Source organism: Capricornis sumatraensis, chromosome X (assembly GCF_032405125.1).
Source record: "Capricornis sumatraensis isolate serow.1 chromosome X, serow.2, whole genome shotgun sequence".
NCBI classification, from domain to species: Eukaryota; Metazoa; Chordata; class Mammalia; order Artiodactyla; family Bovidae; genus Capricornis; species Capricornis sumatraensis.
Window position 1 is genome coordinate 4,454,041 of NC_091092.1, and position 24,772 is coordinate 4,478,812.

The window sequence follows — 24,772 nt, forward strand, 5'->3', positions numbered from 1 at the left end:
AACCATAGAGAATTCTGGGGCTGTGAGCATGAAGTCATCTGGTCCTCTTATTTACTCTCCCCGTCCTTAGCTACATGTCTATAGGGAAGGTAGTCAAGGACATTTCTAAGTCGTTTATGCGATGTAAATTATCTAAGGCAGTATCAATCAGGATTTGCCTGATCTAAATAAAGATTAGATAGTCTCATATCTAGCGAAATTTCTTGAAATAATGTTATAACAGTCTTTTAACCACACATGTAAGCATGTATATCTTGTATATAATAGCCAGTAGATAAGTGCTTATTGAATTTTAAGATAATTCTTATAACTAAGTATGAGCCTGATATTAAAAATAGCATAGTTTAGGTCTCAAAGTAAAAATTATGTTCAAATATATTTCTTCAAGGCTATGCTGAAATTAAATTCTCTTCTCTGTGGAAATGTCCAAATACTTTTTAATCCTGGAAAAACATGGACAGCCTACATTTAGGACAACTTTGGACATCTATAGAGTCCTCTGGCCAAATGAGAAAGTTCCCAAACTTGTTGTCTTGCTTTTTCTTTCTTCCACCATCAAAATTATTAGTTTAGTCTTCTTAAAAATGTATATTCATCGTGTGATTTCTATATTGAAACCCTTCAGTGTCTCCCAGAGTTTACAGAATAAAATCCGAGCTCCTTCACATTCTCATTGTGCCTCTAACTCTCTGACTTTATGTCTCCCTGTTCTCTTTGGCGAACTTGAGTGAATTGGTGTCTTTAGGACATTTTAGCTTTTACCTTGGCGGGACTCTTATTGCCATTTCAGCAGTTATTTTCCTTGTTCTTAATTCAGTGGTCTTTTGTTTTTTCTATAGCGGCTATGCCATATTTTACCTGCTTTCTTCAAGTCTTTTCTCCCTCCCCTTCCCATTCTTTTCAACCTACAGACAACCTAATCTCTTACCAGGGAAATGAGAAAGCAAATAGGTGCTAGAACAGTATCTCTTCTACCCACAGTTGTTATCTCTACGCATATCTGGTGTTAACCTCCTCTCTGTCAAACGTCAGAAAAAGGGATACTTTATTTACTACGACTATTGTTCTTGTTGTTGTTAATAATAGAAATAAGAATGTATTGAGATGTTACTATTGTTGACTCCACGTTACAGATGAGGACAGTGAGGTCAAGGGAGGTTTTGGACCTTGTTCAGGTACATAGCTGTCGGTACAGAACTTAGTCCCAGGCAGTCTGATGTCATGGACTGTGATTTTAACAACTGTACTGAACTGGTGTGTGCTTATGCGTACACGTCCATGTGTGTGTGAAATAGTCTACTACATACTAACACACTTGCCTCTGTGTAAGGCATTAGTTCTCCCCTGCCTACTTTTGTTCTATTTGTCTGTTGCCTCTTCAGTTCCTCAGTCTCCACTCTGCTCTTCTCTTCAGAAATAAGAATCTTCTAAAGTCATTCATTGCCCCAGAATGTATGAATGGATAGCTGGATGGATGGACGAATAAAAAATCCTTCACTGGCCCTGAGGTCCATGATAAACACGGCCCTCCCTTCATCACCTAGCATGAGTTTTTTCAAAGAGTAGTCTCTTTTTGTTTTCTACTTCCTTACCTCTAGTTACTTACTATTCAGGAAACAGCAATCAGAATGCTGCCTTAAATAATGTGTTGAAACTGACCTAGGAGAGATCATCAGTTAACTCCTAGTTGCATCTAAAATATACAGGCGATCTACTGACTTCTCTTCTGTGCTGTTACTAATGTAACCCAAGCCAGCATCCTCTTTCCCTTAACCATTACAATATATGTTTGTATATGTATATTACAATATATATGTGTTCTCCACTTATGCTTTTGACCTTTTCCCAAATCAGTCTCGGCACAGCCCTTGATGTGACATTTCTGAAGTACATTTGTGTTGCATCATTATTTATCTGCTTAAAGCATCAGTGTATTGTTTTTTGAATTTACCATGCTCTTTCCTGTCTTTGGACCATTACACACGCTGCTCCCTCTTACTAACCCACTCCTGCCTGCCTCTCTCCTGCTTATTCTTTGAGTCTCTGCTTAAATTTTTTTCCCCACTATGTTCTCACTTACTTATTAGGTCTCCCTATTAAATTCTCTCAGAGCATCTTATTTTTTTCTTTTCCTTCCTCAAAATTATCATGGTTTTTTAATTAAATGTTTAATCACAAGGTTTTTTTATTGAATGACCCCTGCTAGATGACAACTTCTGTATGTCTGTATTATACTGATTTAATTCACATGGTATACTTACCAATGTTTGTTGCCTGTATTAGCTTGAATCCAAAATCAAGTGGGCTCTTTTTATTCCTGTCTAATTTTGTATCCATTTGGTACTTGAACGTTGAAAAATTTAGATTCCTTATTGAGTCCTTTTCTTTCTTTGCCTTCTCTAGTGGTAAATACTGTTTCCTAATTTTAGTCCTATCACCCTGCCAATGTCCTTTAGAATTTTCATTATTGTATAACTTCCTGGGTGATAAAAACCAAATCTCATCAGTTAGAGAGGTACATATGCCACAATTGCAATTACTCTTGCAATATTCACTAAAATCTCATCAAACAAACAAACAAACAACAACAACAACAAAAACAGTAAAACTGGCAAGACTACAGAAGAATCAGGCTTTGAATTTTTGAAAAAAGATAAACTTACCCGAGACAGTGACTGGGCTGCTAAGCTTTCTCTAAACTTTCTTTCCCTCTTTTTTTTTATCAGCCATATCATAGGATTTCCTTATTTTCACATGTCATAAATTAAAAAGAAACCAGAAAAAAGAGAGAGAGAGAAGAAAAAAGAAACAAAAAAATCTAGGGACCTTTCCTGTGTCTAGAGGCAGGTTTCCTGGGAAGAGGGGTATGTTGCCTCCCACCCCATCTAGGATCAATAATCCGTTTCTTTAGGGGGTAGATTGGCTGCATAGCTTCCCACTGACTGGTCCTTCAGTCTGCCTCCCACAGAATTGAATTTGGTACATTATTGTAATTATGTGCTGTACCTGTACTGGGGGAAAAAAAAACACAGATCTTTGAAAACTCTGCCAGTTAGAACCCCCAGCAGGAGCTTTTAGACTCTTCCCAGTGTGTTTGCAGCTCAGCTGTTCTCAAACCTTAGAGCTATGGAAATTCCCACTTGTCTTGCACTGTGAATGGAGACCCATACTGTGTGTATCTATTAAAGTAACACATCTTCTGAGAAAAAGAAGGCAATAATTAGTTCTCTTAGTAATTGGTACTTTGTTTCTCCTGACTTCAAAATTACACATATTTTTCAATTAAAAGCATTCTAAAGCTATAATCTAAGAAAAAGATGTTGAGATAGCCTTGTGCATAAAAAACATTTATAATGAAAAGCAAAGATTATGTGATACTGCTGACAGCATAATTTTTTTTTCTTTTTCTGCATAAATATGTGAAGGCAGGAGGAGTGGATTTATGCCTGTAGTTGAAACTACAGATATATAATCAGTTTGCTTTTTAATTTTTTTGAAGCCCCCCCAAGAGCTTATGAGCTCTATTCAAGATAGCTTAATCAGGTGAACAGGAAATTCTTAAAAGCTTTTTTTTTTTCTCCCACGCATCATCAAAGGCAGTTAGTTTGGATGGAAAATTGTAGCTCTTCTGTTCCATTAATATTAAATCATTATTCAAGTTTGCATATTCATTGGGAAAATTGCATTTTTCTTTATCTGCTTTCATTCAAAGTGTTCAGTGTTTTGATATGTAATGCCTTGATTGTTTCTATTCTCATTCCTTCTGTAAATATCAATGCTAGTTCTTACTTCTAGATGTTCCTTCATTTTTATCTAAAATAAAAAAGATCGTTTAATCATTGTGAAATCAAGTAAAAGAAAACTCACCATGGTGTGTTCTCAAATTCTGGTTCATTTAAATAACTTCTCATACTAATCCATTTGGTGACAGGATGACTTATTTCCATCAGCTTTTACAATAAAATGAGGTAAAATAAAACCATCTGAAACAGAATATTCAGATAAAGCCTGTGGATGTCAATCAATTTTTCTATTGATAGATTCTCATTAAATTTTAAAAAATGAAAAATTCACCCCTTTCCCCTATCCATATATCAGTAATCCTTTAAAATAATAGCCTAGTATCACAGGTGCTCTAATGGCCATTCTTGGCCTCAGACAGTTGTTAGAACGATGTTTTGAAAATTCTTTAGCCATTTCTTAATGTAATTCTTTTGAGCTTCCAGTGTCTCTTGGGGTCAACATTGTTACCATGTTCTGTTCCAGACTGAAAATGACTAGATATTTGCTGATGCATGATTTCCACATATCACTCTGTTTGAGGAAAATATTCTCTACGAGCACATCATTGCTTTTCTGGGATAGAGTCAGTTTGCAAAACCCTATTTTTCCAAAGCTTCATTTTACAGATTACTAATGACTCTCAGCTCTCCTGACATCTAATATACAAACGTTTGCCGTCGGCTCCATGCAGCAGGTGCACCTGTATTGATGATTTGTCCAGTCCAAGTACTCGGTGTACTGCAGAAAGCACCGCAGTGAGCAGTAGCGAGCCTGTACTGGGGGGGAGGGGGGGGTTATGTCTAAAAGAGAATAATAATGATTTATTTGACAGGGAATCACAGACGCCCTTGTTTTAAATATTTCTGTGCTTCCAAACATCAGAGTTAAGCTCAGTATTCAAGTCTGGGTCTCACAACTTTTATAGGAAGATCTGCCTGCTGTCTAACTTCAACTGACTTCTTTATCGTCACTTCATTATGTCACCTTTGTTATAGTCACTGAAACAAAATTATTCTGTAATTTTAATGTATATTGGGTCCCAAGAGTATTTAGGTATCAGGGGAAACACTTTTGTAACAAATATGTATTTATTACAAATATATCTGTTAATTCCCATGAATCTTTAATATTATATATTAAAGATATTAGAAGATCACTTATGCTCACATGTGATGGCAGTTGAAAATGAGTTTCTTAGCAGTGAAAAATGAAAGAAAATAGAAATCACCTTAAAAGTGAGTGACACATGACTTCAGGAGTGGCATGGGACTGCTTCCTCCTCCTTCACACATGACTGTTACCCTTGGATCTTTTTTTCTTTCTCTCTGGAATCTTATGGTAGTTTGGCAGAACATCAATATTCCACAGCTGCATAGATAGTAAAGTGTATAAAATTCAAATTATATTAACAAAATTGTGTCTGACTCTTTGGGGAAATAACCAACTTGTGGCTGCTCTTACTAAAGCTGTCAGTATACTTTTTTTTTTTTTTTAATATAGTGCAGATCATCTGAAGACATGATAGCTGCTTGATGTGATTTGATAGACAAGTATCTTGTAACACAAATAAATCCCCTACATAATACAACACCTTGGTCAGCATCCCACAGCACTTCAAGGAATGAATTATAAAACAAAGGATGCCAGTCAACTAAAATGCGGCAAGGGACCACAAGGAAAAACAAACATATGCTGCAGCCAAGTTTTTCTTATATTTCCTTGTATCACTTAGGTGCACTCAAGTACCTTTATGAGACATGAGTCTTTTAATAACTGTAACTGTGGCTGGGGATGTCACTCACTACTACTTATGATTTCTCTGCTTCAGTTATCTAAGACATTCCCTTACACAGACAAATCCTCTAATGGAGATTTAGCTATTGTCTATCAGTCTACCCTGCTCTGATCATAAAAATTCATACTTCTGACTGCAGGAAATTCTATTAGTATGATCAAAGCATACTGTTTTGTGGCTTCAGTTAAGAGAGTCTATATAGTTTCACCTCCTCCATAAGTCTCTTGATTTTTATAGTAACATGTTCTCACTGCTAACATTTCTAGTGGAAAATTTATATGATGCATTGAAATTGACTGAAGGAAGCACTGCATGATATTTACAAAGTGCTCAATAGAAAATGAAGGCCATTCTTCATCAAACCCTAGTGACACATGTTCCTTAATGGATGAGAAAAACTTCATCTTAGGTTTTGGAGAACAGTCAGGGACCATGGTACCTTGTTGGGGTAATTTCAGAGAATGAGTAAAGAGAGTAATAGCAATAATAGCTATTGTTTTAGAGTGATTCTATTGTGTCAGCTATCATGACAGCAGTTTTACACATAAGGTCTCATTTGTCTTACTGAAACATGTATGAATGACTTAAGGAATACATTTTACTGGTAGAAAATAAAGTGTCAGAAACATTTAGTAAATTGCATTAGATTGTAACTATAAAGTAACACAACTGTAGTTCAAGTCCAGATTTGTGTAACTCAAAAGTCCTATTTCTTCTACTTAATTTACCTTCTGAGTCTAGAGAATACAGCAAATGATTTCTTTCCCTCTCTGAGGATTAAGGGGATAATTCTCTTGAACCTATTTTTCCAAATAGTTATTTAGAGCTCTGAATGCGGGCTGTTTTTGAGCCTGGGAAGTATCATTGGGATGACCCTTTTGGTAGCTAATCACTTTACATAGGAAGTAGGGTGCCTTCTTACTGCGCCACATCAGCCTACTCTGACGCCTCTTTACACTGTCCATCTGCTTCCTAATCCTATCCTTTGCCGATATTGGACTTTCTGTTTGTATTAATGAGTACATCCATTCATTCACTAATTTTATAAGATTTTCTTTCAAATTACATATGATATTTATTACCTGCTCTGCACTAAATTTTATTTTGGTGGGTAAATGAAGGAAAATATTTTGCTAGTTCAAAGGGCAGATGTGATCCTCTTATAATGCACAACCTCTTCCCTGAATGAGGTTGATTGGTGATAGACTGTATCCAGTAATAGCAGTCAAGAAAGGTAATTCCCTAGGATTTTTGGTTCGACATCTTAGCTGAAGACATCATTTTGGGGACAGTAAAATATTACCATCCGTTGGTGATTTTGTTCAATAGGCAACCTGCCTGTCTTCCTTGGGACAAGATCCAGAAAATAGTTAGTCAGCTCAGGAGTGCTTTTAAAATCAATCAGCAAATATTTGAATGTTTGATATATGCAAGGACCTGTGTTCAGTCTTTGATTCTTCTCTCTATGTACTCCTCATCAACAACCTGCTGCTGCTGCTAAGTCGCTTCAGTCGTGTCCGACTCTGTGCGACCCCATAGACGGCAGCCCACCAGGCTCCCCCATCCCTGGGATTCTCCAGGCAAGAACACTGGAGTGGGTTGCCATTTCCTTCTCCAATGCATGAAAGTGAAAAGTGAAAGTGAAGTCGCTCAGTTGTGTCCGACTCTTGGTGACCCCATGGACTGCAGCCTACCAGGCTTCTCCGTCCACGGGATTTTCCAGGGAAGAGTACTGGAGTGGGGTGCCATCGCCTTCTCCGTCATCAACAACCTGCCTCCCACAATATTCTGATAACTCCAAAATATTGCAACTCTGATACTTATCTCCTAAATTCAAGGACTGAATTTCCGAATGCTACCAGATATCATAACAATAGCTAAACTCAACATATCAGGAAAGCAATATTATTTCCCTATTATAGAGGTTCATTTGACTATTCATGTGATGATTTGGAGGGGCGAATGCTGGAAGGATCTGGGAACACGTTTAAATAGTCAGTTTTAGTGATTCAACCTTGAAGTATGTCAATTTTAACCTTGAATGATGAGAACTGAAAATAAGAGCCAATTCTAAGTAATTTTTCAGGTTAAAATATAGGCAAGGAATGGTATTAAATTACATTGTGTTTTCTGTGATTTCCACATGACTTCAAGATTTAGAGTCTTAATGTTGTTCCATAACCACTAAGTCATGTCCTAATCCATGTCCTAATAATGGGAATCTAATAGTGTCTTTGTTAGAAGTAAAATACACTGGTGTCTGAAAAAATGGTAAACCAAGTTCACTTAAATGCTAATAAAAATGTCTTGGTAACATCCAACTAATGGTTTTTATTTATGGATCTCATACTGTTTGCCTCACCTTTCCACAGCTCTCAAGACAGAGACAAAAGGGAAGGAACTAATGTATATGGCTCATATGTTTGGCTCCTACCTAATTTTCAAAACAAAACTGCTTAGCAGGACTTTCCTCTTCATTAAAAATGAGGAAACTGAAGCAGAGAAATTAGGTGGATTAGCTTCACACAGTCAGACTCTGCAAAACTGCCTAGATTCACTTATTTGGTTGAAATTGCTACTAAGCCGTACCCTACCAGCCCACACTGCCTTAGTCCCTGATTGACTTACTGGAGTACAGATAGCAGATCAAGGGAAGCAAATTCATCTACCCTCATTTTCTGAAACAAACATAAATACCAAACAGTAGGCCAAACCAAATTGGCACTTCCTTCTGCCTTCATTAATGCCAACAGTATTCTACCTCACAAAGGACTAAACAACTTGGAACCATCTTTGACTTTATCCTCCCATACCTGAGCATTTACTACTAAATCCCTTTGCTTCTTCCTTAATTCTTCCACTTGTATATGTTGCTTTCTTTCCCTTTCTACTGTCAACATCCTAGGGCATTACCTGTTTCTAAGACCTTTTGAAAACTTAACTAACAGTATTTCTGTCCCTAGTCTCTTTTTCAACAAGTCATACATACCACTCTCAATATGACTTCAGAGGTGGCCTGGTGTAGTTATTGAGAGTCTGAGTTCTGTAGCCAAAATGCCTGAGTTCAGAACTTCAATATACAGTTTGACTCTGTACAAGTTATTTAGTATTTCTGTGCTTCACTTTCCTCATTTTTAGGAGACTAACATGAATAATGCGTTTTCCTGGTGGCTCAGATGGTAAAGAATCCACCTGTAATGCAGGAGACCCAGGTTCAATCCCTAGGTCAGGAAGATCCCCTGGAGAAGGGACTGTTTCCCCACTCCAGTATTCTTTCCTGGACAATTCTATGGACAGAGGAACCTGGTGAGCTACAGTGCATAGGGTCACAAAGAATTGGACATGACTGAATGACTAACACACAATGTGAATAATCATTTCCTAGGGTGGTTTTGAGAATCAAATCTACATATATGTATATAACAGATTTCTAGAACAATGTCTGGAACAGAGTACTCAATGTTAATGGCTGTTATTGTTAATATAAATATTAAAGTACTTTTGGTCACATTATTTTTGTTGAGGGTGGTATTGGAAAAAAAAAAAAAATCAAATCCATGCTGTTTTGGGTTTGTAGACCAAACATTGAAATATAAAGCCCAGAAACAGTAGACCAAGCATTGACATACAAAGCCCAGAAACAGATACGAATGCAGCATAGATATGAATTAAAACTAATGGTATTAGAACCTGAAGCAAGACTAAAGATGTCTATGTAAGCTTAGGCTGTAAATTCCTTGTGGATCTCAGACCAAAGCCACCCTGGTGTTCAGGGTTCCTACAGGTCTTACAGGGCATAGCCAGAAGGGAGGTATATGGTGACTAGCACCTGATCCAAGTAGTTCTGTGGTTTTTTTAACCATCAGGGAGACTGAAAAATTCCTCTTGAGAAATCTGTATGCAGGCCAGGAAGCAACAGTTAGAACTGGACATGGAACCACAGTCTGGTTCCAAATAGGAAAAGAAGTACGTCAAGGCTGTATATTGTCACCCTGCTTATTTAACTTCTATGCAGAGGACATCATGAGAAACGCTGCACTGGAAGAAACACAAGCTGGAATCAAGATTGCTGGATGAAATATCAATAACCTCAGATATGCAGATGATGCCACCCTTATGGCAGAAAGTGAAGAGAAACTAAAAAGCCTCTTGATGGGGAGGGAGGTGGGAGGGGGTTTCATGTTTGGGAACACATGTAAGAATTAAAGATTTTAAAATTGAAAAAAAAAATTAAATAAATAAATAAATCTAAAAAAAAAAAAAGTGAAAGAGGAGAGTGAAAAAGTTGGCTTAAAGCTCAACATTCAGAAAACGAAGATCATGGCGTCTGGCCCCATCACTTCATGGGAAATAGATGGGGAAACAGTGGAAATAGTGTCAGACTTTATTTTTGTGGGCTCCAAAATCACTGCAGATGGTGACTGCAGCCAAGAAATTAAAAGACGCTTACTCCTTGGAAGAAAAGTTATGAACAACCTAGATAGTATATTGAAAAGCAGAGACATTACTTTGCTGACTGAGGTCTGTCTAGTCAAGGCTATGGTTTTTCCTGTGGTCATGTATGGATGTGAGAGTTGGACTGTGAAGAAGGCTGAGCACCAAAGAATTGATGCTTTTGAACTGTGATGTTGGAGAAGACTCTTGAGAGTCCCTTGGACTGCAAGGAGATCCAACCTGTCCATTCTGAAGGAGATCAGCCCTGGGATTTCTTTGGAAGGAATGATGCTAAAGCTGAAACTGCAGTACTTTGGCCACCTCATGCCAGTTGACTCACTGGAAAAGACTTTGATGCTGGGAGGGATTGGGGGCAGGAGAAGAAGGGGACTACAGAGGATGGGACGGCTGGATGGCATCACTGACTCGATGGACGCAAGTCTGAGTGAACTCCGGGAGTTGGTGATGAACAGGGAGGCCTGGCGTTGCTGCGATTCATGGGGTCGCAAAGAGTTGGATACGAGTGAGCGACTGAACTGAACTGAAACATATATTAATAAAATGATAGAAAACATGCTTCTGTGCTAATTATAGCCAAGTAACAATAAAAAGAAAGGAAAAATTAAATGGGGAAGGATTTGGAAACAGTGATAGAGGCATATAGAGGCATCAATGAAGGCAGAAAAAGACATAGAACCTTGGATAGATTCCCACACAAATTGACACGTGGGAAATTAGATTTGTTCATTCATGGAGACTTTAATGTGGTTAGCTTCTAATTTTTATGGCGTTTACATGGACTGTAAACGGACTTTGATTCAAATTCTGCCCCTAGGCATATACCTCATATATTCCTAACCTATAAATCTTTTCTCACTTCATTCTTTCTCTCTACAACTTCTTTTTGGTCTCTAATTGTTTTTGCTTACTCACTCACTTTCTCTTTCTTTCTCTCTACTTGCTTAATTTTTAATTATTTAACCGTTTGCATCCCCTCTACTGTAAAGCCTTTGTTAAATGTTGTAGTCATAGAGTTTAAAGTTTTGTCTTATTTCAGTGAACATCTCCAGCACTTAAATTCTGTTTACCCATTTAGAATCATGGGCTAATTTTATTGTTAGCTGTAGTTATCATGTGATTGTGTTATGAGTTTTAGGCTATATTGGACACTTTTTGTGAGTAGATGGTGTGTCTTATACTTATCACGTGAGTACTGAAAAGATCAGTAGGATGCTTTGAATTTTCTCCTGATTGTGTTTTTGCAAAGCTATTGATGAGTGATATGACCTACATTTCAGACCTAGTAACAGGGATATTCCCAGTATACTTTTATATATCTGCCTATGAAAAGCATGAATGCATATAGGAGGATTAGCAGACAGCAAAGGTTAATTTTTGGAGAGGCAAACATCCATGATTAATGACAAAATTTATTTCAAAGAGGAAAAATGATAGATTATGCTTTACTTTTGTATCGGAGCAGATAGGGTCTATTTGACAGCTCATTTTGCTGCTTTTGAGGGGTATTTTGTCCCCTTAAGAACTCTTAGTTTAAGAGTCCTTAAACTAAGGACTCTTATTTATGTTGTCAAATTATTTTCATGTTGTCTGCAGTTATCCCATGCCTACTCTGTGACTGGCATTTGTATTTAAAAAAGTTAAGCTATATGTAAAAAATAAAATAATTAGGATTGTTAATAATTTCACTGTGTGTGTGCTTATGTATGTTCTTATGTGTTGACCCTCCACCCACCTCTCTCCCAGAATTAATTTGGTGAATGAAAACTAGTTAAATGACCTGGAGTTATGGGAAATTAAAGACTAAAAGAGATTATCATAGGAACTATACCAAAGGGAATAGAGAATGTGGACCCAGACTATGAAACAAGTAAAACAAGTAAAAACTTGAACTGTTTTGAAGAAAACCAATATAGAATTATTGAATAATGTACCTAAAAGTAAGTTCATGTAATTTTACCTTAACTTTTTTTTTTATTTCTCTGAAATGCTCTTTATTTATTTATTTCTTTATTTTTACTTTACAATACTGTGTTGGTTTTGCCATACATCAACATGAATCCGCCACAGGTGTACACGTGTTCCCCATCCTGAACCCCCCTCCCTCCTCCGTCCCCATACCATCCCTCTGGGTCATCCCAGGGTAACATTCTGTCAAGCAGGTGAGATTCTTTAGAGCATATCTAAATATTTAATGTATTATATTAATATAGATCATAGGTTTAAAATTATTAGGTGCTCAATCAGAGCTAGTCTTCTGGTTTCAAACAGCATAGAAATAGGTAATAGTGAAGCCACATTTATTTAGGAAATGTGGTTCCACTTATATTATCTGTCATCATATATGTTGTTTTATATGTGGCCCAGCTGTTCATTCAACTGAATGTTATATTTGTGCATTTTCATAGTTCACCTCAGGGACAGATTTTTGGCACTTTAAATTTTATTGATGACTAATGATTATGCAATTAACATATAGCAGCTGGCTAGCTTCAGTAATATTTTCTTAATGCTATAAGGATGATTTCATTTATTCTTTGAAACCTAGCAGCTATTTTTTAACTTTTAAAAAGAATACTCTTTTGAAATGTCTAAAACTGAATAATATTTGTTAAAGTGTTCTGGAGAAGGAAATACAACTGTTAAAACCCAGAGAGAATTAATTTTATTCAAAATTTTACAATATCATCTATAAAATGATCCCCATTAGAGAGAGAAATAATGGGCTTTATATATATATATATTCATATATATATGAATATATGTATATATGAATATATATGTGTGTATATGAATATATGTGAATGTATTTATGAATATATATAGTCTTATACAGCATTCCTTATCTTACAGATGAGCTCAGTGAAAATGTTGCGGCCTCGTCTCAATAGCATTCTTTTCAAGCTCACATTTGAAGAACATGTAAACAACATTAAGCCAAGCATCATAGCAGTAACTCTGGCCTGTGAAGAACTGAAGAAAAGTGAAAGCTTTAACAGACTTTTAGAGTTAGTTCTTTTGGTTGGAAACTACATGAACTCAGGCTCAAGAAATGCCCAGTCTTTGGGTTTTAAGATCAACTTTCTCTGTAAGGTAAGAGAACATCTTATAATGCCAATTTACAACAATAATCTCATCTATGAGAGAGAAGTCACTTTAAACACCAATAGTATGTAAGCCAAAAAATTATGCTTTAAAAGGATGAATTTTATGGCATGTGAGAGCTGGGTTCAATCTCTGAATTGGAAAGATCCCCTGGCTAAGGGAACAGCCACACACTCCAGTATTCTGGCCTGGAGAATTCCATGGACAGAGGAGCCTGGCAGGCTACCATCCATGGGGTTACAGAGAGTCGGACATGACTGAGTGAAGTCATCTTTAAAACAGATAAATGATTTTTAAAAACCTTACTGTAATAAAATCTCAAAGACTGCAAATTCTTCTATAGTATACTTTTCAGCTCTTGCTGATCAAATCTTTCTGGAGTTTTTTGATCCAAAAAAATGGCTTTTATAAACTAGATGCAACATTGCATTTTAATCCCTTCAAACTTAGTTTGTGTCTCTCCAGAAAGTATTTGAGGAGCTAAGTTCAGTGAGGTAATAGCCAAATATTTCTTTCTGAATATGCTTTGCTTATTCTCCTCTAAGAAAATAATACTCTTTTTTGTTGAAAGTGTTGTGTTAATAAACTTATACTAAGAATCTAGTGCATTAACTAAAAGGTTTTGAAACACCAAGTGATAATTCTCTTATTGTTTTGACTAAACCATTTCATGGTATTGTTCTCAAGGTTTTAATTCTTGTGAAAGGTAAACAAAGAAATGGACAAGGGATGATATAGGTCCATTTCTAGGTTAGTGCAAACCACCATATTCAAGGGGAAAACCTGTCTGTTACACAAAGAAAACTGAACAGACTCTGAGGGGGAGGCCTAGAAAGCTAGGGAGAGAGAGAAATCTGAAAACAAGCAGTCAGTCTTTGACATCTCACCATTGTTTCACCTTTTTTTTTTTTCTTTTACATCTGAAAACATTACAAAACTTTGGTCAGTTCTTGAAGTATATTATTACAAGAATCCCCAATCTAGGAATGGGTATAAATTTCTTTTATATTTATGCATTAAATAGATGTGCAATACATATAAATGTGCTAGCATTTTAATATGTATCAAAAGTGATTTGCTCCTGGTCGTTCTCTCCCAGATAGACATAAAGAATAGCATTTGTAGATAAGAAGGTGCATAATGAAACTGGATTGTTTACTCCCGATTTATTTTTGAGAGGCATAGGGAAAGATGAGAAGATAGGGAAGATAGTCTGGAATGTCAGATTTTTGTTAAAAAACAAACAGTTTTAGTCCCTCTGCCAACAAGAATAAAGCAGTGCTTGTAATAAATTAGAATCACTCACACCCTGATTTGGAGGGTAAAACTAAAGAAGACTTCATTTTATTGCACATCGTATACTCTAAATTAGTACAAGCATCTCTTATCAAGATGTTAGTTGTTTAGAGTATATACTGTAGGCACAATGAATGAATCTTAAAGTGTTCTTGGTGGGTGGTTACCAAAACATAAATTAAACTGTCATTGGAAATTTGTATTGTTAGTCTGTTTCACATTTAATTCATATAAAGAAGACATTTAAAACAAACTGTCCTAATTTGAATAAATATGTACCTTTTTAAGTGTCTTAATTTCACACTATTCAAATTAATAACGTGAACTGATTTTATTGAGGCAATAATGAATAAGTCATTTATATGTAGGAACAAAAGATTCCATTAATCTCACAGAAGGATTGTACAGTTGCATCTTACATTTTGGATAGAGGCTTCTTCCTGTCATCTTCCTGTCAAATAAAAGTTCTTCCACACAGCGCTGGTCTGACATCTTTCACTAGAAGTATGCTCAAAGGATTCAGCACAAAGATTTTTGCCAACTTCAAATAAAATAAAAAATATTCTTGTGGGAAATACTAGCATGTAGTAATAGATGTTCTAAAAGAAAAAGAAGTGAATGTTTAAAAATCGTTTTCCCTCTCCCACTTTTCAGTAGGATTTTTATGTTCAGGGGAATACTTGTCATTAAGAAAGAGAAATATCATATACATGTATGATATTCCCACAATATCTAGGATTAAAAAGATGTTCCTGAAATGCAAAGGATTCTAAACAGATATAAATGTCTAAAATGAGAGAAATTTACTGAAGTATGTAGAAATAGTCAGCTTATGTTTATAATCTGTTGGAAATTGAGTTAACTACTAAAGTATGATTGGCTAGAATTGCTGTTAAATTTGTTATATTATAAAAGATTACTTGGTTGATTTTTCTTAACATTTTTTTTCTAAATAAAAATAGCAGAGGGGACTTTCTTTGCTGGGTACTGACTATACTTTTAAAATGATATCACTTGCCTACATAAATTATTCTAATGATTATTTCCTTTCTAGGTGAATTTAAAACTGTAATCTTCTACTTTTCATAAGAAGCTAAAGATTATGTTAAAAAAGTCACCTAGTTAAAAAGGAGCCATGTCATAAGCAGTTAAATTTATCAGATGTTTCTTGTAGTAAAATGATATTAAAAATTCAGGTGGTCACAATAAGTACTACCCTCATCACAAAATGCTTTGCTAATTTGCAGCAGAGTGTTATCACTGTGAGTCACCAATGTAAGGTGTTGAACTGTAATACAAATCATTTCTATGCAGATGAGCTTCCAGTGTTAGCTTGGTCTCTGCTTACCTGTAGATTATTAAAATTCTAACCAATAGTAATGTTGTGCTTCAGGGTCATTTGTTAGTTTTGTTTTCTGTGTATAATAACATATAATCTACATAAGAACAAACCATTTAAAAATACTTAGCTCTCCCTAGACACTGTGTTTTCTGCGTATATCAGATAAGGAATGTGCTTTCCAAGGTAAAAGAGGAGAGTGAAAAAGTTGGCTTACAACTCAACATTCAGAAAACTAAGATCATGGCATCTGGTCCCATCACTTCATGGCAAATAGATGGGGAAATAATGGAAACAGTGAGAGACTTTATTTTTTGGGCTCTGAAATCACTGCAGATCATGACTGCACCCATGAAATTAAACAACACTTGCTCCTTGGAAGAAAAGCTGTGACTAACCTAGACAGCATATTACAAAGCAGAGATATTACTTTGGCAACAAAAGTCCGTCTAGTCAAAGCTGTGGTTTTTCCAGTATTCATGTATGAACGTGAGACTTGGACTATAAAGAAAGCTGAGCACTGAAGAATTGATGCTTTGGAACTGTGGTGTTGGAGAAGACTTGAGAGTCCCTTGGACTACAAGGAGATCCAACCAGTCCATCCTAAAGGAAATCAGTCCTGAATATTCATTAGAAGGACTGATGCTGAAGCTGTAACTCCAATACTTTGGCCACCTGATGCGAAGAACTGACTCATTGCAAAAGACCCTGATGCTGGGAAAGATGGAAGCCAGGAGGAGAAGGGGTCAATAGAGGATGAGATGGTTGGATGGCATCACCGACTCAATGAACATGAGTTTGAGTAAACTCTGGGAGTTGGTTCTGGACAGGGAAGCCTAGTGTGTTGCAGTCCATGGGGTCACAAAGAGCTGGACACAACTGAGCGACTGAAGTGACTGACTTACAAGCAACAGAAAGTGACTGTGCCTGATTTAAGCAAAAAACGGAATTTATAGAGAGGAGCTCAACCAGAAAGTGAGGAAAGCCTGAAGAACTTGTCCATTAAAATTATGGCACCAATTATGGCAGCTTTGACAATCCTGAAGGCAGAAATGAATGGGAAATCTTTGCAGTAAGTTGCCTCTAGGGTGTATTAGTTGTAACCATTTTATTCCTTCTTTCCTTGTGTTTAATTCAAGTTCTAATTAGAAAGACGGCCCAGTTGGCCTGGTGTAGAAACTTGTGGACACAACCTTGGAAGGAGCGGGTGGGACTCACTGGGATAGTAGCACTGGCATGTGTACAGTACCATGTGTAAACCAGATGGCTCGTGGGGGACAGCCGTGTGGCACAGGGAGCTCAGCTTGGTGCTTTTTGATGAACTAGAGGGATAGGGAGGGACTGGGGCAGGAGGAGAAGGGGACGACCGAGGATGAGATGGCTGGATGGCGTCACTGACTCGATGGACGTGAGTCTGAATGAACTCCAGGAGTTGGTGATGGACAGGGAGGCCTGGCGTGCTGCAATTCATGGGGTCGCAAAGAGTCGGACACGACTGAGCGACTGAACTGAACTGAACTGAACTGAACTGAGAGGGATAGGATGTGAGGCACATGGGAGGGAGGCTCCAGAGGGAAGGGATATATGCATACCTGGGGTTTCCCAGGTGGTGCTAGCGATAAAGAACCTGCCTACCAATGCAGAACACACTAGAGACCATAGTTCCATCCTTGACTGGGGAAGGTCCCCTGGAGGAGGACCTGGCAACCCACTCCAGTGTTCTTGCCTGGAGAATTCCTTGGACGGAGGAGCCTGGAAGGCTACCATCCATAGAGTTGCAATGAGGCAGACACAACTGAAGCGACTTACCAAGCGTGAATGGCTGATTCACACTGTAGTATTGTAGAAACTAACACAACATTGTAAAACCATCATCCTCCAATTAAGAATTTTTTTAAAAAAATGGGAAAAAAAATTAAGATCTAAGAAAAGAAAAAGAAGCCATTTCAAGGAAGTATGAAGAGAAATAAGAGTTTAGTTATATAGCAGTCATGAATAGGGAATTTCAGTGATAATTAAAGGAAAAACATATTTTCTATATATCCCTTGTTTTATTTTTCTTGTATACTTGCATTTTCTAGTATGCATTTTGGAATGTATCACTGATTACATGTTTAAAATTGATAGCTATTATCTAAAAGTACAAAAGAAGGTCTGTGTAAATAAATAATAGTTACAGAAAATACAAAGGAAAAGGAATATCCCTTGTCCAAGTGAAGGCATGATTGGTCATGCCTTAAAGGAGTCTATTACCAAGGATCAGGATACTGAAAGTTAGAGACCAATGAAGCAATAAAAGCCAGGTCCAAACAAAGGCAAACAAACAGATGGTTGGTATCCCAGGGGGATGCATATATTTCAGAAGACACACAGAAAGCTCGAGCTTGTCATACAGTTGAGTAGCCTGGAAATATACATACAGAGTACTGTGTATATACATACAGAGTACTATGTAATGTTGCAATATACTTCTGTCAATGAATATAAAAAGTAATCATAGCATTTGAGATCACTTTGAGCTTAGCAAGACTTCAGGGAAGGGAGGAATTTTTGGTGCTAGAGGTGAAGATGAGAGTGGTACTGATAAATTAGAACAGAAGGATCTTGAAGGATAGATCTAATTAAGTTATATGAATGGAAGAAGAAGCCATAGCTTAGAACTTGTATATTAGCTTCTGTTTTGCCCATCACTAGCCCTAGTCATTTACTCTCTCCAAACCTGTTTCCTCATCTATAAATGAGGAAATATAATGATCCATGTTTATTTTCATAGGATTATTTTCAGAATCAAATAAAATTATCTTTGTCACTGTACTTTGAAAAATTACTGTGTTAAAAAATGGTAGTAGTTCTTTTTAATGATGGTATGTGACTAGGAATAACTCATGATATGTTTGAAGATGAATTAAAAACTGCAATGCCTGGAATACTTGGTGTATGTTGGAAACAAATAGCATTGATGAGCAAGTTGTGAGAAGATTTTGAGTAATTTGTATGCTAGCTTCAGTATCTTGCCTCCATAACTTTTTTTTTTTTTTTTTTGGAAAATCACTCACACCCATTTTATAAAATATGAAGGCCAAAACCTTTGTTTTTCTGCCTTAATATCTCCTTCATGTATACTGTGACTTTCTAGTCATTCTAGCTGGATAGAGAGACATAAATTATGATATGGTATGTTGATACATTTTTGTACAGATGTAAACAACCTGAAGAAAACATTTGGTTTTACTGTGAAGAAAATTTTAGATATCTAACTTTGATTTAGAGGGTTAATAGAATAATGTAATTGTGCTACTTTTTTTCTAAGATTCACAATTTGTATAACGTTATGTAATATAATGGTCTTATTTCCTAGAGGCTGTCACATGGTATTAGTGAGAGAATATTACAGCTATCTCGCCCAGGATACAAAAGAAAGCATCTGTCTCCCCCATAGAAGTTGTAAGAGAGAGAGTGAATTAGGTTCAGTTTCAGTCTGAAATATAACATACTAGAAAATGTGATTTGTAAGGAAAATGACTGATGTCTGTGAAAACAAAATTAAGAAATTTGTAATTCAAAAGAAAATCTATAAAAGATCTAAGGAAAAAGTTACATGTATGTGCTCTAAAAATTCTATAATATCTAATAATTTTAAATGAAATGATGTGGATTGTCTCAAAATTTATTTTTTTATTTGTTAAATAAATTTATTTATTTTAATTGGAGGTTAATTACTTTACAATGTTGTATTGGTTTTGCCCTACATCAACATGAATCTGCCACAGGTATACACGTGTTCCCCATGCTGAACTCCCCTCCCTCCTCCCTCCCCGTACCATCCCTCAACCTTCACATCAGAAAGTATCTAATCAGTCTAGCCTCTTCATTCTTCAGATGAGAAAACTGACCCTTGGAGAAGTGAAATATTATGCTTTGCTTGGTGTATTGGTTGGTTCATGCTGTCAGAGGAGAATACTGCAGGCTGGGTGGCTTAAACAACAGAAATTAATTTTCTCACAGATTTGGAGATTGGAAGTTCAAGATCAAGATGCTAGCCTGGTTGGTATATGGTTCTCTTTCTGAATTACAGACAGCTCCCTTCTTAGTTGGGAACAGTGAGTTTCATAAAACTGGGTATCACGACCAACTGTCTTGGTGTGCCCAGGACTAAGAGCTTTCTTGAGATTCACGACTTTCACTACAAAAATTGGGCAATCTTAGGGAAACTGGGCCAGTTGGTCATGTTAGTTAAGAAAATAACAGGGACTCTGTACAAACCTAGAAGGGAGGGATGGGGAGGGAGGTTCACAAGGGAGGGGACCTGTGTATACGTATGGCTGATTCATGTTGAGGTTTGACAGAAAACTATCTTCCCTGGTGACTCAGATGGTAAAGCTTCTGCCTACAATGCAGGAGATCCAGGTTCAATTCCTGGGTCGGGAAGATCTCCTGGAGAAGGAAATGGCAACCCACTCCATTATTCTTGCCTCGAAAATCCCATGGATAGAGGAGCCTGGCAGAGTACAATCCATGGTGTCGCAAAGAGTCAGACATGACTGAGCGACTTCACTTTGACAGAAAACAACAAAATTCTGTAAAGCAATGATCCTTCAATTAAAAAATAAATTAAAAAAAAAAGAAAACAGTGGTAGCATCTTGGCCTCCTGATTATACTTTATTAATTTTTCTCTCTTTCACCTTTTTGTTTTTTTGTTTTAAACATATGACTAGAACAGCTTGCCTTTCACATTTTTATAATGTCGTTTGCTATTCTTCTTCATCTGGTTATCTCGTTTTTACCCTTTAGCTCTTCTTCTCTGGTTCCCATTTCACATTGTGAGGATAATTATTATAGGACTATTTGCTTACTTTACTGTACTTTTTTATTTGATCTCTCTTTCTCTGTAAAGACGCAGAACACATGCAGGGTGGTTACCATTTCATTCTAAATTTTATCCCAGGTGGCTATTGTATAAAAATTACTATTGAATGAAAGGTATGCAATTTAATTAAATAAAAGGATTTGTCATGTGAGCTCAACATAAGTATTAGCATTTTTAAGTGAGAGCATTTAGTTTTTCACAGATATAAAGGGTGTATTTTTACCATCAAAACTATTACATGTATAATTGTAACATTAAACTATGGTTTATTTGCAAAAATATAGAAGTATACTGTTTCATATCAATATAAAACAAAAATTCACCCTCAAACATGGGTTATAAAATAAATATTACACTTTTAATTTAAAACCAAAGATACTGTTGAAAATAACCGTAAGATATACTGAAAGGCGCCCTAGTGAAGATCAGTAAATCCTGGTCAGTAGTCTATACAGGTGGTTGCCTGTGTTTTTAAAATTTAGATATATCCCTTGTGATTCAGAGAGATTTATTATTATTAATCTCATTTTGTAAATTAGGAAACAGCTCAGTGATAAAGCATCTGCCTGCAATGCAGGAGACACAGGAGACTCGGGTTCAATACCGGGGTTCAGAAGATCCCCTAGAAGAGAAAATGGCAACCCTTTCCAGTATTCTTACTAGCAGAATCCCATGGATAGAGGAGCCTGGCGGGCTACAGTCCATGCATCGCAAAGAGTCGGACATGAATGAGCCTGGATGCACACGTGAAAGCCCAGTGAGGTTATGTAATTTTTTATAAGATAAAAAAGCTAGTAAATGTCCAAGATTGGATTTAAATCTAGGTTTTCTGTGTTCAAAACCTTGCAACACACTGCCCTCTCACTGTATTGTAACAGAATGTTTAGTTATACATAGCTCCTTTTAAGGAAGAATTACAGAACCAACTCTGCCCCTTACAGAGTACTGAAAATGTGGATTTTCTTGCCTCTCCTGTAGATTGTAAAATGAGAAATCTTTCTTTTTATTATTCAAATTGAAATAGAAGTCATTGTAGGAATATTAATAGAATTCCTGAACCATGAATGTCCTGATGTTCAAGCTGGTTTTAGAAAAGGCAGAGGAACCAGAGATCAAATTGCCAATATCCGCTGGATCATGGAAAAAGCAAGAGAGTTCCAAAAAAACATCTATTTCTGCTTTATTGACTATGCCAAAGCCTTTGACTGTGTGGATCACAAGAAACTGTGGAAAATTCTGAAAGAGATGGGAATACCAGACCACCTGACTTGCCTCTTGAGAAATCTGTATGTAGGTCAGGAAGCAATAGTTAGAACTGGACATGGAACAACAGACTGGTTCCAAATAGAAAAAGGAGTACGTCAAGGCTGTATATTGTCACCCTGGTTATTTAACTTATATGCAGAGTACATCATGAGAAATGCTGGGCTGGAAGAAGCACAAGCTGGAATAAAGATTGCCGGGAGAAATATCAATAACCTCAGATATGCAGATGACGCCACCCTTATGGCGGAAAGTGAAGAGGAACTAAAAAGCCTCTTGATGAAAGTGAAAGAGGAGAGGGAAAAAGTTGGCTTAAAACTCAACATTCAGAAAACTAAGATCATGGCATCCGGTCCCATCACTTCATGGGAGATAGATGGGAAAACAGTGGAAACAGTGTCAGACTTTTTTTTTTTGGGCTCCAAAATCACTGCAGATGGTGACTGTAGCCATGAAATTAAAAGACAATTACTCTTGGAAGAAAAGTTATGACCAACCTAGATAGGATATTCAAAAGCAGAGACATTACTTTGCCAACTAAGGTCTGTCTAGTCAAGGCTATGGTTTTTCCTGTGATCACGTATGGATGTGAGAGTTGGACTGTGAAGAAGGCTGAGCGCCGAAGAATTGATGCTTTTGAACTGTGGTGTTGGAGAAGACTCTTGAGAGTCCCTTGGACTGCAAGGAGATCCAACCAGTCCATTCTGAAGGAGATCAGCCCTGGGATTTCTTTGGAAGGGATGATGCTAAAGCTGAAACTCCAGTACTTTGGCCACCTCATGCGAAGAGTTGACTCATTGGAAAAGACTCTGATGCTGGGAGGGATTGGGGGTAGGAGGAGAAGGGGACGACAGAGGATGAGATGGCTGGATGGCATCACGGACTCGATGGACGTGAGTCTGAGTGAACTCCAGGAGTTGGTGATGGACAGGGAGGCCTGGCATGCTGCAATTCATGGGGTCTCAAAAAGTTGGACACGACTGAGCGACTGAACTGAACTGAACTGAAGAGATTATAATGTATCCAGGAGGTAGTACTTAACTGTAATGAAATAGGACCTGGTAATCTGAATAATTATAGAGCCATCACTTGCTTTGTATATATCGGCTCTCAGTGTTGGCTGCTCTCCTCAATACATATTTTCTACAAATGAACATGTTTCCAGAGAGATTGCTTACCCAGGATCACTCAGTATTGGAGGTGAGGTTAGAAGCCCTCTTTTCCTGGGACTCAGAGTATTTCAGTGGCCCAAGGTATTTTTTCTTTAGAATTTGATGATGTCTTTTGGTTTACTCAGATATGTTTTTTTTTCCTATAAGACAGTTTTGGTATTATTTGGATTTGGGGGAAATGTGATTGATAATTTACTCAAAAGAAAATGATGTTGAGGAAGATAATTTGTCTTGGAACAATTCCATGTAAGGGAAGATTATATTCTCTATCAAGAAGGGTTGTATGGAATGTTAGGTGCTCTTACCAAGCTTTCCTTTTTTTCCCCTGTGGGTCCTTTTAACTTTCCTTCAGTGGGCTCTTTGCAACAAAGACTTTTCAGTTAATGATCTCTATGATTCATGGGTTATAATTAGTGATACAAGATCCAAAGCTACAGCAACACACAGAGGAGGTGATTCATATTACTTGCATTTTAAAAATGTCTCCACATAATACAGTGATATATTATTTGTTCATAACTCATGACCAGTAGACACTAACATCTCAAGTTAAGGGTTTGTCTGTGCCTCATTATGTTACACTGAAGCAAGACCATTCACCATTTTAGACCTCTGAAATAACTAAGTACCATAGAATGAGGTAAGGACAGGATATCATTCTTAATTTTAAATGATTTCCTTTGTTCGGCTTATGTGATGGTTGACCTTTATTTAAATCCTTTGTTTTGTATTGTACTGCGGTTAATGGGCTCTCATCTTTGAGAACCACTCAATGTTGAACCACTCAATGAAAAAAATGAATGTTGAACCCTTGTGGACTGTGTCCATGGTGACACTTAAGATTCAGTTTCTGTAACTGTGTCAATGGTTTTGCTTCCTGTAGCTCTTCACGACAATCTGAAGTGAAGTGAAGTCGCTCAGTCGTGTCCGACTCTGTGCGACCCCATGGACAGTAGCCTACCAGGCTCTGCCATTCATGGGATTTTCCAGGCAAGAATACTGGAGTGGATTGCCATTTCCTTCTCCATCACGACAATCTATACACCCAAATTTGTGAATTTTCAAAGAGCAAGTTTTGTTATTGTCAGTAAGTGCTGAAATGTTTAAGTTTATAGAACTCTATAAATTTATTTGTTTAAAGAAACAATTCTCCATAAACTCTTTTAATTTCCATATGTTATTCATTATATGTCCTCAAGCACATACTATTAGTCAGTGCATATGGACTTGTACTGGAGAAGGAAATGGCAGCCCACTCCAGTACTCTTGTCTGGAGAATCCTGTGGACAGAGGAGCCTGGTGGGCTGCTGTCCATAGGGTCATACAAAGTTGGACACGACTGTAACGACTTAGCATGCATGCATGCATTGGAGAGGGAAATGGCAACCCACTCCAGTATTCTTGCCTGGAGAATCCCAGGGACAGAGGAGCCTGGTGGGCTGCCGTCTATGGAGCCATAAGTGGACTTGTACACATGTGCAAATGTAATAGTAAAAGATTGCTTCAGTCACCTTATTTCTCCAGTAATCAAGATGTGTGGATACCAGCTCAGAAATCCAATCCAGAGTTCTTGCCTCCAGTGCCTTTCATGGAAATCTGAGCAAAACACAGGCTACTTCTGAGCTTCAGTTTAAAAATACAGCACCCTAAGGGTTGGAAAAATATGAGCACATCTCCCGTGTTTTGTAATCCTGTGAAC

The 24,772-nt window shown here is 37.1% G+C and overlaps 1 protein-coding gene across 1 annotated transcript in view; it reads left to right on the forward strand.

Moving 5' to 3' along the window:
• The window catches only part of DIAPH2 (diaphanous related formin 2), a 980,877-nt gene that overhangs the window by 485,750 nt on the left and 470,355 nt on the right, over positions 1-24,772 (forward strand). Inside the window, exon 22 of the mRNA XM_068961943.1 lies at positions 12,884-13,123. Coding sequence (XP_068818044.1) covers positions 12,884-13,123 — 240 coding nt within the window. The remainder of the gene's footprint in view (positions 1-12,883; positions 13,124-24,772) is intronic.